The 17,362-nt window shown below is 34.4% G+C and overlaps 2 protein-coding genes across 2 annotated transcripts; both read left to right on the plus strand.

The window, feature by feature from the left end:
- Window positions 1-1,993: 1,993 nt before the first annotated feature.
- Window positions 1,994-8,498, plus strand: LOC141683590 (dnaJ protein ERDJ3B). Its single transcript, XM_074488331.1, has 10 exons — window positions 1,994-2,263; window positions 2,368-2,516; window positions 2,626-2,758; window positions 3,900-4,014; window positions 4,529-4,645; window positions 6,416-6,502; window positions 7,202-7,261; window positions 7,341-7,418; window positions 7,798-7,869; window positions 7,994-8,498. Exons 1-10 carry the CDS (start codon window positions 2,193-2,195, stop codon window positions 8,150-8,152), a joined length of 1,041 nt encoding a protein of 346 aa, XP_074344432.1. The 5' UTR covers window positions 1,994-2,192; the 3' UTR covers window positions 8,153-8,498.
- A 1,285-nt stretch (window positions 8,499-9,783) lies between these two features.
- Window positions 9,784-15,163, plus strand: LOC141684517 (phospholipase A1 PLIP2, chloroplastic-like). The gene is made up of 7 exons (XM_074489533.1): window positions 9,784-10,400; window positions 10,581-11,597; window positions 11,972-12,397; window positions 12,832-13,401; window positions 13,590-13,649; window positions 13,751-14,167; window positions 14,253-15,163. Exons 2-7 carry the CDS (start codon window positions 11,502-11,504, stop codon window positions 14,829-14,831), a joined length of 2,148 nt encoding a protein of 715 aa, XP_074345634.1. The 5' UTR covers window positions 9,784-10,400; window positions 10,581-11,501; the 3' UTR covers window positions 14,832-15,163.
- Window positions 15,164-17,362: the final 2,199 nt, after the last annotated feature.

Here is a 17,362-nt window from a genome sequence, read left to right on the forward strand (position 1 = left end):
ATTGAACGTTTATCTGTTAAAGTACGAGAAGAGGTGCGCAGGATATACAGCTAAACAACTCGATGGCTTGGCCAAGTTCAAAGTTTAATTGTTAACTTAGATAAATTTATTTAATGGATTTTAATATGATTTATTAATAAACTTAAAATGATTTATTTTATAAACTTTAAATAAGTTTATTTTATAAATCTAAATTAGTTTATTTATATAAGTTATATTTAAGTTTATTTTATAAATTAATTTAGTCACAATTTAAACTTAAAGGAAAAGAAAAAGAAAACAAAAAAAAGAAAAGAAAAGAAAAAGAAAACTAAAAGAAAGGAAAAAAACAAAAGAAAGAAAAAGAAAACAAAAAAAATCAATCAAAAGAAAAAAGAAAGGAGGTGAAGGACAAGTGAGGTGACCTGCGCAAGTACACTTGTAATATGTTTTTTTTAAGTACAAGTCTTTGTACTTGTATACTAGGTCGCAAGTAAAACAAGTGAGTTGGTTTTTGGTTAAGTAAAATAATCTGGACTTGTAAAAAGATTCTAAGACAACTCAACTACACCGAGATCGCAGTTAACTGGACTTGTAAAAAGATTTTAAGGCAACTCATCTGTACTACCAGCAGTCGCAAGTAAGTTATTGAGTGATAATAAATTAAGTACAATTGTTCCCTCTGTGTGCGCAAGTAAGTGATAGAAGCCCTGGACGCAACTAACTCCTCGACCACAAATTTATTGTACAATCAATTTATTTGTGTGGTTCATTTTCAGCCATATATTTGAATTGAATATAAAGACTACACTACAGCCGCATATCAGCTCAGCAATTAGAATTGTTCTGTTCACCTTCTCTCCCAAGAGAGCTGGTGTAAATAGAAGCAAAGAAATACAGAGAAGTTCAAGCACCTTGAATATCCGTTTAACTTCTCACCGGAATAACGTTATAATGCCCGGTTTAACTCTTGTATATTCATAGGGGCATTATAATCGTTACCCGGTAATTAAATTTTTAGACAAACAAAAGTTAGATCATTGTATAGGATTTAATTTGTAAATCTTTGTAGAAGTTAGGAACTTTGTTGTTCTTAGATTGTAGCCGATTAGTTTATTTACCGGAGTGTAGCAACATCCTCGCGGATTTATATATGAATATATATTTTCTCGAATATCTTGTGTTCCTCGTTTTATTGTCCTAAACACTATTCATTTGAGAACATGGAACAACTAACCGCACACTAAATCTCATATTCGCAAAAGATTCGAAAGAATTTTTTAATTTAGTGAGTATCGTATTCAACCCCCCTTCTACGATACTCCGGGACCTGACAATAGTTATAATACTAAGGCCTCGTTTGTATAAATGTAATTCAACTGTTTAACTTGAAATTTCTTGAATTATAAAATAGTTACACTGTTTGGTGTAATCTATTTTACATTGGACAAAGTTGAAGTTACATGGTATTTGTAGTTCCTACAAAATATAGGAACTTAGTTAACAAGATCAATCATGAGCATTAGAAGTTACATAGTTTACAAGTATAAAATCATTTAATACTTACCTAAATTAACTACATAATCAATAGTTACACGATAATAAACCAAACACATATATGTTTAATTGGAGTGTAAGTTATAACAGTAACTTAATTCCAAGGAAATTGAAATTCCTATATAACTATAAAATTAACGAAACAAACGAGAACTAAATATAGCAATGCATGGGAATGGCTCTCAGCAAAAACGATGAACAGATCCCCAATATTGAATCCTTATGTACTGGGCCAACACACATAATACATATCTTAATAACTACTTGTATACAACTCCATTGTTGTGGGCTTTTTAAGTGAAGGCCCAACAGTTGGCGTAATTCAGGCGTCAGAAATAGCAGTCCTTTAACCTGCAAAACACAAAAAGAGCATGAGAGGAGAAGTGAAGCATACGTGGCAACAAACTATTGGCTAAAAGTCGGTGTAGTCTTCTCTTATTGGCCAGTTCTCACACAGAACACGTTGCGAAGAACAATTAAAATTACAAGTCAGTGCGTGTAGAATCAGTGAAGTCTCCGCATAGGTACATAAAATCATATAATATAATCTCAATTCTAATTCACCATTTCTCTATTGATCAGATTCAAAACCCTAGCTTTTTGCACTGAGATCGAACACGCACACGCATAGTGATAGATCTTAGTGCCAAATTATAATGCCGCAACGAAGATCGAAGCTCATTTATCTGTTATGCTTGTTTTCTTATGCTCTCTCTGCACTCGCTGCGTAAGTTTTGATTGTAGCTCTCTCTCTCCCTCTCTCTCTCTCTTTCTCCCTCTCTCTCCCTCCCTCTCTCTCTCTCTGTCTGATTGTGTGTAAATGTAATGTAGGAAGAGTTATTATGATATACTACAAGTTCCGAAAGGCGCACAAGATGATCAGATTAAACGAGCGTACAGGAAGCTAGCATTGAAGTATCATCCTGATAAGAATCAAGGCAATGAGGAAGCGAATAAGAAATTTGCGGAGATTAATAACGGTACAATTATGTTAAGTGTTTGTTTTTTATTAGTGATGTGGAAATTACTTGATAGGTTTCGGACGATTGTGACTTGTTGTGGTTATTGTTTGTTGTGGTGAATGAATAGCTTACGAGGTGTTATCGGATAATGAGAAGAGGGGAATTTACGATCGGTATGGAGAGGAGGGACTTAAACAGCATGCTGCTAGTGGTGGAAGAGGTGGAGGTGGCGGTATGAACATTCAGGATATCTTTAGCCAGTAAGTTGTTACTACATTTAGTATCTGCATTGTGCTATTTTCGTATGCCTTGTGTAATTACGACTAAAATACATATAGGACAGTAGGATTAGGTGCTAATAGGTGTCAATTGTTTCCTTTGATCTGTATTATGTACTTGCCAATTGTGATAAATAGAAAAAGCCGTGGAATGATGATGAGAAGTTATTAAGTGTTTCATCTATTATCCAGCTTGATTGTTGTAGTATAGATGTGCAAAATCAATTTTATAAATAACTCGAGCAGTAGGTCAGTTACATTTCTGCATTCACTAGAGGTCCTAATGTGGTTCATATGATCTCTCAAGTCTCAATTGTTTGAAACTTCATTTCATACCTTCTCTGGATATTTCAAAACTTAATGATGTCTACATCATGAACTTTAAACCTTTTACATCAAAATTTGAATAATTTAATAGATTGGTAATAATTTTTGAAAGATGCTCTTTTTTCAGTTAGTATAGCTCTTTTTGTAATATTTATAGCCTTTTTACATATAAACCTGTTTATTCCATGCCTTCAATTCTTCTATAGCCTGCACATAGGCACATTCTCAATCTTTATGTTATCTTTATGGTGATTATTGAATAAGGGAACTTTAACATCGCACGTGGTACATTACACTTTATTAAGATCTGTATGCACATATCAAAAGAACTATGTTCCTGTAGTGTGTTCTTCCTTTAATGTGCATTCTAGTAAGGGTTCTCCGAGACTACTGTGGTTTGCTATTTCTATGGATCTCATTACTAAGCGTATTTACTGTTAAGGGCGCTTTATTTTCGTATTTATCTGTATGTTATCTTGTTTCTTTCTTTATATATGATCTTTTTGTTGTTTAAAAATTGAAATTATTTGTGGATTGATAGAAGTGGTTTTAGAAGTATCTTAAACTAGAGTGTATTCTCTAATTTGGCTCCTTCCTTATGCAGCCTAACCAGAGTTGAATGTTTGTGTTTTTTATGTGTGATCCATGAATTTGAATAGTTGAGTACAGTTTTGAGAAGTTTCCGAATGTAATCTTCCTGATTGTTATGCATGTTTAATTGAGTATGCTGCTGCATGTATAGATTGATGTCTATGACCACTGTTCTCACAGTTTTAACAAGCTAAAACCTGTATAGGTTCTTTGGTGGTGGAGGTTCCATGGACGAGGAAGAGAAAATTGTAAAAGGTGATGATGTAATTGTCGAACTAGAGGCAACTCTGGAAGATTTATACATGGGTGGAACAATGAAGGTAACTTCATGTCTTAGGATATATTTCTATGTGTTCTTTCTTTTTATCTGTACTAAATTTGCACGGTCAATGTCGTGAAGGACTGAAAGCTGATTCTACTTAAAGTTGTCTTGATTTGACTGATGCATATTTGGTCAGATCCTTCTAAATCATTTATGATCACTACACATAATTATACGGTAGAATCATATGTTGCTAGTGTTTTTCCACCTTTTCCTTTGTTAGGCACAGTAATGAGCATATGCATGACATATCGTTGGCATCAGAATTCCTGAATTCCTGCACTCATTTTGCAAGTCCTGATCCAGCATCCCCAAAATTCAAAGAATATACCTTTTTCTGCAATATAGGATATATCCACAAGTCATATTTAGGTCAAAAAAAATCCCCAAGTATTGTGGTTCATTTTGATGCTTGTCTATATTAATTTGGAGTTCAGTTTTTGAATATCATGAGCCTGCTATCATATCTTATGTATTGTTAATCTCATTAAGATGCATCTGCATAAAATCAGGTGTGGAGGGAGAAAAATGTTTTAAAGCCAGCTCCAGGGAAGAGGTCTTGTAACTGCCGGAACGAGGTGTATCACAAGCAAATTGGTCCAGGAATGTTTCAGCAAATGACAGAGCAGGTACTCTGTGTTGATTATTATGCTTTTGCAACATTTGCTCTGAATTAGCCCATGTATGCAGATATTATTTTATCAAATTCTCTTTGCGGATTTCTGATTGAGATAGCAATGAGAAAAATTTGAAAGTAGAAGAAAAATTGCAAGCCATCGTTAGTGTCAGTTCTAACTAGTAAAAATTACTATTCAAATCCCGGTTCAGTCCACTTTAATCCACTATTCCTTTTTCTCCCATCTTGACTTCTGATGAACGAGCAAAACACTACTTTTCTCAATTATCGTTTAAGGTTTTAGCACGTATATTAAGAAACTTAAACTGTATGATTGAAATGCATTTATTATTGTAGTCATTTCCAGTACTGCTTTTATTTAACACTCATCTACATTAAGTATATTGTATCAGGAATTAACAAAATTAAGGGTAAAGTAGGCAGCATCTCATTGACATATTTTAGAAACTTGAGAACGACTAATATTAAAAGACACCTTAAGTTTTCTACAACGTCTAACATTTCAAAACAGAGGGAGTATCTATTAAGATATTTAATAGTTATTGAAGTATATAGAACTCCCTTCAAGTATCTTGAATGAATTATATAATTTATGCGTAGGCACTTATATATTTGAGTACAAAACTTACTGAGGTGCCTTCTGTGCGCACTACATTCGCACAGACACTTCATTTCTCATATGGAACAAGTAATAAAAATATTCGAAGTTTTTAAAGTCTTCATAATAATATGTATAAATAATGTAAAAGTAATATAGTTCTCGTAAAGCATCGAACTCCTAGCATAACCACCCATGATAATATGAGTTAATTGCATTTTGGTGGCTGAACTTCTACAAGATTGATAGAATGATGGCTGTCTTTTTAAATATAGAAGATGGTGGCTTTACTTGGGAATTGTATTCCAAATTGGTGGCTTCCGTCAATTTCTTTTATTAAACCTGTTTAGTGGTGGTGGTTTAATACAAGAGAAATATGTCTTATCCAAGAATGTGATGAACTTTACAGCATCAAAAAAAAGAGTGTAGCCTACATTTTGAAGCACGATACGTAGCCACCATCTTTTATATGTAATAACATGGCCTGAAATTGACTGCACCCAGTAGACATAGTCACTGAAATACAATTAAGCCACTGAAATACAATTAACTCTAGTATTAAACTATAGGCAATTGATTAAATAGAAACCAATATTGGAATAAAAACTAGAAACCAGTAATCGTTGTAGTTGTAATCAGGGATGTTGAGATAATTTAGTGATCATTAACTAATTTATTTATAAATCTGTAATTGTTACCCCTTTAACTCAGTGATCAGTAGTATGTAATTTAGTGATTGTCTGTAATTTAGTGATCAGTAATATGTCATTTAGTGATCGCCACCAAATAGTTTATATACAAGTTATTTTCATATTTAGTAATTGTTAGTATGTAATTCAGTAATCTGTGACATGTTTCTAGTTTTTAGTATTATATTGGTTTTTAGGGAGTAACACCCTATATATACATATATCCATAAAATCCAAATGTGTTGGATGGAATATATAATTAGATTTTGCGCTTAATTCCCCTCACGCGAAAAACTCTATTCTACCATATGTTTTCTATTATTAGTTATTCCTTAAATTGACAAAACATATTATATATATGAATTTTAAGATTTAAATAGTCTCCTATAATTTTGTATTTATGATTTTCAATTCAGTATCTTAAAACTTAATTTATGTCGCATTGACATCCTACACTAATGCTACTTGTTTCCAGGTTTGTGAGAAATGCCCAAATGTCAAATATGTAAGAGAGGGGTATGAAGTTACTGTTGATATCGAGAAAGGAATGCGAGATGGGGAAGTAAGTTCCTTATTTCTTTCCTTTCGCTTTGCACTATTGTATTTAACGATGTAAAAGGTGCCTAGACACTAGAATATAAATTGAATTTGTTTTGTTCAAGCATTAGGTTATAATATGTGTGCCAATAATGAGTTAGTTATGTATTCTGCATGTTTCATATTTGTGAAGTATATGTCGAGGTTAGTGTTGTCGAAGTGATGCTTTTTGCATTTTGGGCTCAACTAAACGGGATTGTAAAAGATGATTTTTGTTACATCCTAACTATGTCATATTTTATAATTTCTTTGTTTATTTTTTATTTTTAGAAGTAGTGCTTAAGTTGTTTGACTACGGAATCCTATCTTATGGTGGAAGCTTTTTTTGATTGGCTTATACAAGCCAAACTTTATGTTTCGTAAAAGCTACTATGAGTATTTTGACTAGATTATTAGCTATAAGATGTTAATTATCCTGTGGACACCTGTTTTGCTTCTGCTATAAGTCCAACAATACTGTTTTTCTTTCCTGCATGCCACATCATAGTTTCTTATGCATGACCAATTTTGGGAACACATGGCTCGTAGTTACTAAATAATTTGCTAAATAACTGTAATAATATCTTGAATTGCTGTCAAAATTTTCTACTCTGTCCTGTTCTGTCTGAGTGCAAGTGTGTTTACTCTCTTAGTATTTTAGCAGCTAATTGTTTTCTTTGTGTAGGAGGTGGTCTTCTATGAAGATGGTGAACCTATAATTGATGGTGAACCAGGAGATCTTAAGGTTCGATATTTTCTCTAGACTTGGCGGTGAAATTTCTCTGTTTGAAATAGTCACTGACAATTATCAACTTTGTTTGCAGTTCCGAGTCCGTACAGCACCCCATGATGTTTTTAGAAGGGAAGGAGATGACTTGCATGCAACTGTTACAATAACTTTGGTAAATAAATGAAGGACCAGATAATTGATATCGTTTTGTTTACCCTGTCGCGAAAATATTTATGTATAAAATTGTTGAAATCTCTCTTCTCCTGCCTCCAGACACGCATACTCATGTTAAATCATATTATGGTCGGTGATTAGATACTACCTGTCTTTTTTCAAAACCCTAGAGCCCGCCCACAACCACCAACTTCACAAATATTTTACAGTTTACTACCGGTCCTAAACAGTTTCTCAAACCAATGTCACAAATGTTTAGATTGTTATTATGTTTTTGCTGTTAATACTTTCTTTTTGTTCTATGATAATTATTTATTTATTTTCTTTCTAGTTTATCACCTTGAACTAATTTTCATATTTATTTTTTCTGGTTTAAGGTGCAAGCTCTTGTCGGTTTTCAGAAGACAATTAAACATCTAGACGATCATCTAGTTGAAATCGGCTCAAAGGTGATTATTATTAACTTGATAGTAGAGTTTTTGTGGATGGGTTGAAAGTTGGGTTCTTTTCCAAAATTTTGTTTCCCGGAAAGATACTTCTGTAAATTTATACTAATATGTGTTTGGCAATCAGGCAATCATAAAACCCAAGCAGGTGAGGAAATTTAAAGGTGAAGGGATGCCATTACATTTAAGCAACAAGAAAGGTGATCTGTACATCACATTCGAGGTTCTTTTCCCTACCTCACTAACAGAGGAGCAGAAGTCGAAAGTGAAGGCTATACTTGGTTAGATATGGAAATATATTTTTTTTTTCGTACGGGTCAATTGTCCCTTGTAACATGTTGTCAGTAGTAGTAAGATTTTGGCTACACGAGTATTGCTCGCCAGCTACTGCATATGAAGATATGTGTGCTGTAATCCTTTGAAATGATCGGAGGTCAATTTTTTAGATAGAATTTTCTACATTGGAAGGTATAGATTTCCCTTGTCATGGAATTCTAATAGGAGTGGCATTGAGCAGGAGCAGATAACAGTATGACAAATGACGCTACAGTTTTGTAGCTTAGCCCAGTTGTAATTGCAGATATTGAATTTTCACATGGCATAAAGAACTTTTGGTTTTCAAAATTAATTTAGTTACTGCAAAATCTAATCCACTTGTGAAATAGTCAAAAAGGAACATTATGTAGGGCCTGTTTGTCTTTTGGTTACAAAGTCAGCAAGTACTAATTTCGGGACTCAATTTATAAATTGAATTTAATTTATAAGTTGATAAGTTAAATATTAATAATGACGCATTTTTCTCAACTTATTTTAATTTTTCACTTTTTATTAATTTTAGTTTACAAATATTTGTTTTTAAATGTTGAGATAATTTAAAAGTCATGAGATAAATTAATTATACTTAAAAATTAGGGTGATGGCCAAAAATACCTTTTTTTTAGAAGTTGTAACAAGAATACCACTTTTTGGAGTTTATGGCCAAAAATACCCTTCTAATACGCATTTTATAAATGGGTAAATCTATTACGCATTTGAAAAATGGGTATTACATAAAAAAATTAAAAAAAAATTAAAAAAAAAATAAAGAAAAAAGAGAAGAACATGTGATACGCATGTCACAAATGCGTATCACCAGAAGAATCAAATGGGTGATACGCATTTTGTGAATGCGTATCTTATTATTTATTTATTTTTTTATTTATTTTTTCAATTTTTTTTAATACGAATTACCCATTTTTAAAATGCGTATTAGTATACCCAACTGAAAAATGCATAATAGACGGGTATTTTTGGCCAAAATTTTAAAAAGAGGTATTTTTGTCACAAACTCTGAAAAAAGATGTATTTTTGTCATTTTTTCTAAAAATTATTTATATTAGTAAAAAAATTGACTTATAAGTAAAGTTAACCAAACACTTACATAACTAATAAATATTCATCTACTTATAATTTTTAAGGCACTTATTAATTTAAAGTTACTTATTTTAAAAAATTTTGAACGGGGCACGCGGTGTTGCGTGAATTTCTCCTAATCACAGTATACATTATCACGTAACTGATACTATTACCCAATTACTCTAAAATTAATTTTGTTGATTACCGATGGTAGATGAGTCATAAGTAAGAGGGGGGTTACGTGGCGGGAGAAGAAGTCATGCAGGTATCAGTTCGATAGTACAGCAAAACAGATACAGACAGATATTGGTTAGCGAGTACATTAAAGTGTTAAGGTTCCGGATCTCGGGATTTTTAAAACGTTACCCGACAGGAAACGACATCTTGCACTTCCAGTCCACGTGGCATTTTATACGGAACTGATCACAATTCACAAACACACTTCTCAAACAAACTCTGCACACGCTTCTCCCACAATAAGGAAACTAGTTACAACGATATTAATCTATCAGTTCACCTCCTCAGCAATTCAGTTTATGTAATAATTATATGCTTAATTAAAATACTTATCGTTAATTAATCTGATTAAAACTCGGATACATAGAGAAATACAGGGGTGAAAATTAGGTGACAAAAAGGAGCATTTGAGTTTGGTTATAAACGCAGAAGAGCACACCATTTTCATTATAAACCCCACAGGTCACGACCATTTTATTCAACAACCAATCTGTATATCTCAAATATACAAAATTGTTGTAGATAAATGGATGGGCTTTTTGTAAAAGCAGCGGCAGGGTTAGTGACATCACAGATCACCGTGTCTGATGTTCGTACAAATGCCACTAAATCTTTTGCACAGCCGTGGGGTTTTTCATTTAAGTACCCTCTTAGAGCAACTCCAACGTTTACTCCCTGTTAGCTAAAACTCTCCAGCTGGCAGTGAACAGTACCAATTATACATATCTTCGCTCAAAAACACCGCTCCAACCGTCTTCGTCTGTTAGACAAATTTTTAGCTATCAGAGTTTGGCACGCTACTTCTAAAGATTGCAACACCCTCTTCTATAATCATCCAGCTCATCTCGCGCGTCTTTTTTCTCTCCCGCAACTTCTATTCTTCTCTCCCGCCTATTGCAGAGGTTAGTTTGTATTTACTTATTTTGATTTTATCTTGAATCAAAATTGCTATGTGTATGTAATTAGGATTTTGTTTTACAAAGTCTGTGTTATTTTGATAGAACATATATATAATTAGGGTTTTGGTTTAGAAATTTGGGGGTTTGCACTTCATTCATTCAATTCTTGTTGTGTTGTAATAGAGATGGAGGTCTCGTTTCTTTCTTTGCTTAATGATGGATCAGTCTCACAAATTGAAGATTTGATATTTTCTCAACCAACTCAATCTCAATCACAACCCCAAACTCAGCCCCAAACCCAGCCCCAGCCCCAAAAAGAAGCTTTGAAACTGAAGAAAGGCAAAAGGTCAAAGAATTTTTTGATTGAAGAGGATATGCTGCTTATTTCCGCGTGGCTGAATGTTAGTATGGATCCCGTGCAAGGAAATAATCAGACACATACAAACTATTGGGCTAGGATTTGGAAATATTGCGAAGAAAATAAAGAAAGGCTAGAGAGTGATCGGAGTGCTAATTCATTGTGTAATCGTTGGTGCACAATCAATGAAAAAGTGGCCAAGTTTATTGGATATTACAATCAGATTTGCGGAAGAAATCAGAGTGGATTGACTGAACAAGATAAGGTTCATGAACATGACCTGTATACATACCTTGCCAACCAGTAGGACAATTCTTCCACTTCCAGTGCATACAGTCAATACTACCCAACATTCCAGGAAAGCCTCGTTGTTCATTTTCTGCTAACAATCTGGTCACATCTTCATCGTTTGGTCGTCTTAAATATTCAGCACCGAAGACTTCAACGATAGCTTTAACAAATCTTCTTAGGCTCTCTATTGTAGTACTTTCACCAATTCGAACATAATCATCAATAGCATCTGCTGTCGTTCCGTATGCAAGCATCCTAAGTGCAGCTGTCACTTTCTGGAGTGATGATAATCCGCGCATTCCTACAGCATCATTTCGTTGAGTGAAATAATTGTCGTGCATTGTAACTGCTTCTTGAATTTTCAAAAATAACGATCTACGCATACGAAATCTTCGACGAAATTGTGTATCTGTGTATGTAGGTGTATCGGCAAAATAATCACGATACAATCTAGCATGACCTTCTTCTCTATTTCGATCAATTACACGATGATTCATCGTGGAACCACCGTGATGCGATTCAGAATTTGCTCTTTGTCGTCGATGGTGGAGGTAAGCAGCACTCATTCTCATTCTTGCTTCATGCTCCTTCTTCTGCTTGCATGATATCAAAAATCATTTGTGTGGTGTTTTCCATTACAAATGAGTATTTTAGAAGTGTGAATGAATTTGAGTTTGTAGAAAATTTGTGTTTAGTTCAGTTCTGAAACTTGGTATTTATAACCAAAAAATTATGACCGTTGGAATATGACCGTTGGAATATAGCCGTTGGAATATAGTCGTTGGAATATGACCGTTACAATTTGAAAAAAACCAATAAAAAAGTGTTTTTGAAATATAGCTAACCATTATAGCTAACACCATTGGAGTCCAACACCTTACAGATTCAACAAATTTTACATAACCATTACTTTATATTATTTTAGCTAACCAGTTTAGCTACTCCCCTTGGAGATGCTCTTAGATCTTTATGGCCTCGTGGAGGTGGGACCGGGTTTGCCTTGGGCGCTATTGCTACTGATGACACTGTTTTAGTGGAAGATGACAAGAAACTTGTTGATCAAGAAAGTGGGACGAACTGGGTTTTCAAGATTCTTCGGTTTAGGTCTTTTCGGAAAGATGAGCGTGAAAGTGGGGATTTTGGAGGATCATTCGAGGTAGATGAGAAGAAAGATATTGATGATCGGACAAGTGATTGTAATGTTTGTGGTAATGATGATGATGAAAAGAGAGTAGAAATAGATAGGAAATCATTTATGGAAATGCTAAGAAGAGTTACATTGGCAGAAGCCAGATTGTATGCTAAGATGTCTTACTTGGGTAGCTTGGCCTATTCCATTCCAAAGATCAAGGTACACTCTTTATATAAACTAATTAATTTAGTCTATGAAATATTACATATATTGGATTTTTATGTGAAATTCATCTCTAGTATTTGTCATCCATGATTTATACTACTGTGATCTGTGATCTGTGATTTGTAGCTGTGGAATATGTAGACTAAGTTATTTGTAGTGAAATATGGCCTTTCATATATACTCAAAAGTGTGTTAGAATCATGTGCTATTTGTCATTAGAATGATATAATATTTTTGATGTTTTGGAGTTCTGGTCTTTTGGATTTTTTTGTTGTATTTTTTCTGCCAGTATGATGAGATTTCAAGTAAGTATTACATTTGGCTGTAATGTGAGAGGTTTTTCACTTTATACCAATTTAGGGTCTTGCAAATTTTTATTAAAAGGTATATGTTTGAAAAGATTCAGTTTCATTTATCTGGTGGTGCAGCCAGGTAAGCTTCTAAAAAGTCACGGACTTCGATTTGTGACTTCATCATTAGACAAGAAAGAGTTGGCGTTCAATGCAGAAAAGGAGAGAGTTTTAGCTCAGGAAAAGGAGAATGCTTCAGCTCAGATTCAAGAAGAGGGAGATTCATTGGAGGTTCGAGAAGAAAAAGTAACCCTAGATGGTACATTGGAAGTCTTTGGAGAGAAGAGTGATGCAAATCACACAAGTGGATCTACTGCTTATAGAATTGCTGCATCTGCTGCTTCTTATTTGCATTCTCGCACTGCTAATCTACTTACTTTAAAATCTTCAAAAGCCGAAGCGAGTGAAGACTTAGCCAAAGTAGGCAGAGGAAGTATTGGCAATGTTGATATGCTGAACAATATTGATATGATGAATGGAGACATGGCCTCTTTTATTGCGACAACTGATTCAGTGACATCTGTGGTTGCAGCAAAGGAGGAAGTAAAGCAGGCTGTTGCAGATGATCTGAACTCGGCAAGTTCTTCACCTTGCGGGTGGTTCATATGTGATGATGATCGGTCTGCCACAAGATTTTTCGTCATTCAGGTAGCTAAAAATTCTGATCACTAGTGACGAATTTTCTGTCTTGTAAGATGTATAAATCAGGAGAACTGATCCATTTTTTTTCTGGCATACTTATTTTCAGCAGCAAATGATTAATTTCAATTGCAACTTTATGCATGTCTCTAATTATTGTGCTGCTTATTTGATATGTTCTTGGAATCTAATTTTAGGGGTCTGAGTCAGTGGCATCATGGCAGGCCAATCTACTCTTCGAGCCCATCCAGTTCGAGGTAATTTAGGTTCTTTTTATCTGCCTTTTTGTTATTTGTGTTTTGTCAAAGTTATGATTTCAGAAATTGGAATGATGTGGTACTCTTTTTTTTCTGGACAGGGACTTGATGTGCTTGTTCATAGGGGTATATATGAGGCTGCAAAGGGAATATATGAGCAAATGTTGCCCGAGGTCCGGGATCATGTTAAAAAGTATGGTAGTCATGCCATTTTTCGATTTACTGGGCACTCTCTTGGAGGAAGCTTATCCCTGTTAGTGAACCTTATGCTGCTGATCAGAGGCGAGGTCCCACGTTCTTCTTTACTTCCTGTAATCACTTTCGGGGCACCCTCAGTTATGTGTGGAGGAGATCGTTTGCTTCATAAGCTTGGATTGCCTAAAAGCCATATCCAATCTATTGCAATGCATAGAGACATAGTACCCCGAGCTTTCTCGTGCAATTATCCCAACCACGTGGCAGAGCTTCTGAAGGCAGTCAATGGAAACTTTAGGAATCATCCATGTCTTAAAAGTCAGGTGATGAGTTACTCCAGGAAACAGTATGGCCTACAGTTCTCGTTATGAAAATCACTTAATTAATTGATTCAATATTGCATAACAGGGCTTATTGTATGCTCCAATGGGGGAGTTTTTAATCTTACAGCCAGATGAGAAGTTTTCTCCGCACCATGAACTGCTTCCGTCCGGCAGTGGTCTATACATATTAAGCTGCCCAATTTCTGATGTAAAGGAGGCAGAGAAGCAGATTCAAGCTGCCCAGTCTTTGTTTATGAATTCACCGCATCCACTGGAGATGTTGAGAGACCGCTCATCATATGGTTCGGAAGGAACCATACTACGAGATCATGACATGAGATCATATTTGAAGTCTGTCGGAGATGTTATCCGCCAAGAGCTCAAACAAGCAAGGAAGGCCCAGAGAGTACAAAGGCACAATGTCTGGTGGCCCCTTGTCGCAACACGTGGCTCCAATACCAGCATCGCCATGGGTAAGCCTGTGGCATCGACTAACATGGAGCAAAGCCAGTTCAAGTTTGCTGGCGTGTTACAGAATGGGAGGGAATCGATGAAACGATTCAGTAGGCTTGTTGCATCACAGCACATGCATTTGCTGGTGGTATTTTTGCTTCCTGCACGAACGATAATTTTAGGGGCCTACAGCATTATTAATTTTCATTGATCAATAGAGAGTTGGCAATTCCTATCTGGCGATGCTCAAAAACACAGTGTAGAATGCGCAGGTTTGCATTACCTAGCTGGAAAATGAAAGGTACCTAGAATGTTTAATAGTCCACTTTTTATGGTTATACAGATACATGTTCTATTATATAGAAAATTTTGTAGTGTCAAAGTCTCGAATTTTATTACGTATCATCTTACCTTTTACATTCTGTGGTCATTCGTACTACGCATGTGAAAACGAACTTAAATTGAAAATGTGGAACAACTTTAAATATAGGTAAAGGGTGTATCAAGTGATCACAAAATTGGAAATACAGGAATGTCATACATTTGGTGCAATGGTCAAGTTACTTTAGTAGCTTAAATTCTGAAAACAATCTCTTTGTTAAGACAGTGTTGAATCACTAGTTTAAACTCTTAAGAGAATCTACACAAATAAGATAAAAATTAGTAAGATATTAGTCAAAACCTTCTGGAAAGAAAAGAGTTTCAGGTATTGGTGATCTACGGGAGGGACTGTACGATAGGTATTATCAGTCGTTGCAACACTTTGTATGTTACCAATTAGTGAAGGTGTATTATGACATAGCTGTTATGAGAGGGACCGTGATAGATATAGTATTAGTTGTAACATTATTATGACATTGTTTTGCTATCAGTACCGGTGAGGAGGAGGTAATCATTATAGTGACCGAGTTTTTCTGTACATAATCTTAAACCATGCAGCCACTTTCCCTCTTTGGCCACCACTAAATAAGTACCTTATTAGCTTATAAGGTACTTATCGATAAGTGTTTGTCGACTCAATTTATAAATTGAATTTATAACTTATAAGCTGATAAATTGAATATTAGTAATAACGTATTTTTTCTCAACTTATTTTGATTTTTCACCTTTTTACCAATTTTAATTTTAAAATTTATGTTTTAAAATGTTAAGTTAATTTAAAAGTCATGAATTAAGATAATCATATTTAAAAATTATTTATTTTAGTTCATTTAAGTTAAAAAAATTCTGATTTATAAGTAAAATTAACCAAACACTTAACTAACTTATAAACATTATCTACTTATCACTTTTAAGCCATTTATTAATTTTAAGTCGTAAATTACTTATTTTAAGATTTACCAAACGATCACATAGTTCACCTTATAATGATGCAGTATCCGGCCAAGCAAGCGAGGCTGCCGGTACATTGCTGGATTGGGTAGCTGCAATTCAGTTGAAATTTTACTCTTGCTTCTCCCCCTACTACTAGTTATATGATCAATATTCAGCATTTTGCAGCTTCTTCCTATTCAGCATAACTATTCAAGTGTCAGTCTGTCAGGTGAGGGCCTGAAAGATTTAAACCTGAATTTCATTTAAAATTCTGGATTTGATCGTAGGAATTTTAATTTGAATTTAATTTTAAATTAAAGGCATTCAAATATTAATATAAACATGAGAATTTGAAATGACAACTCAAATCCCTTTTAAATGTTTTCATTCATACTCTGGTGTTTCTTTGTTAACCTGCATTATCAATCTTGAAATCTTCTCATCCTAACTAGTATAAAGCCCATGGGACTCAACACCTATCTGCTTGTAACTTTTCAAATTCAAGTAGAAACCTAAATTTTTAAGTTTATCATCTTGATTCCAATGTTCCCCAACTGCTTTAAATAAAAAAAACCTCATTCTTGTAAAGAGCTAGGCTCCATTGGAAACCAAAGGAATATATTCTGTATTCGTTTGTATTGCACATAAGCTCTCAACTCTCAAGCTGTAATCGCAATACTGAGATTGCAGACATCAACATTGACTGTAGAGCTATCTAAATATCTAAAGTCTGCTAACTATATCTACCAATTGTATCATTCAGTTGAGTGTTCCTATCCTACATAAGCATGAACTGCCAGGTATTTAAACTTGCTTGTAAATGGAATCATCACATTCAAAATGGATGCATCTCATAACAATATATCTAAAAAGGTTCAACCACGTAGAGAGCATCATTGATTACCGAGACAGGGGCAGAGAGCTAAACTCTATTCCACTTGTCTTTGCTTAATAACCCTTGAAGATATTAACATCTCACTTAGTTCTCATACTTCTGCCATCCCCCGTAATATGTCAAAGGAGGGAAATTTCCAGCTAAATTCACGGACATCAAAATGATAACACAAGTTTAATATATATTTTTCATGTTCCATATGCTTTGCTGATAACCAGGAAAAAAATGGAAAAATGGAGAAAAAGATTGCACCCTTCCCTCACTTCAGTGAGAAAATCGGACAAGGCTGCTAACATTATTGCTCGAGATGTCGATGCTTGAGGAAATTAAATTAATAATGCAATTATAGATTACAAAATTATGTATTTGAGCTTCTTCTACAAGTGTCAGCAAAAGTGAGACTTACTTTCGCCAACTAATAATGGAATAATGCGGTTTCTAATAACAAACGGCTGCAAATTGGCCAAAGATTTGGTCGATCCAAAATGGTTTAAATCACAGTAGGGATTGACGTTCAATCTTGCATTCATGGA

Source organism: Apium graveolens, chromosome 9 (genome assembly GCF_009905375.1).
Source record: "Apium graveolens cultivar Ventura chromosome 9, ASM990537v1, whole genome shotgun sequence".
Classification (NCBI taxonomy): domain Eukaryota; kingdom Viridiplantae; phylum Streptophyta; class Magnoliopsida; order Apiales; family Apiaceae; genus Apium; species Apium graveolens.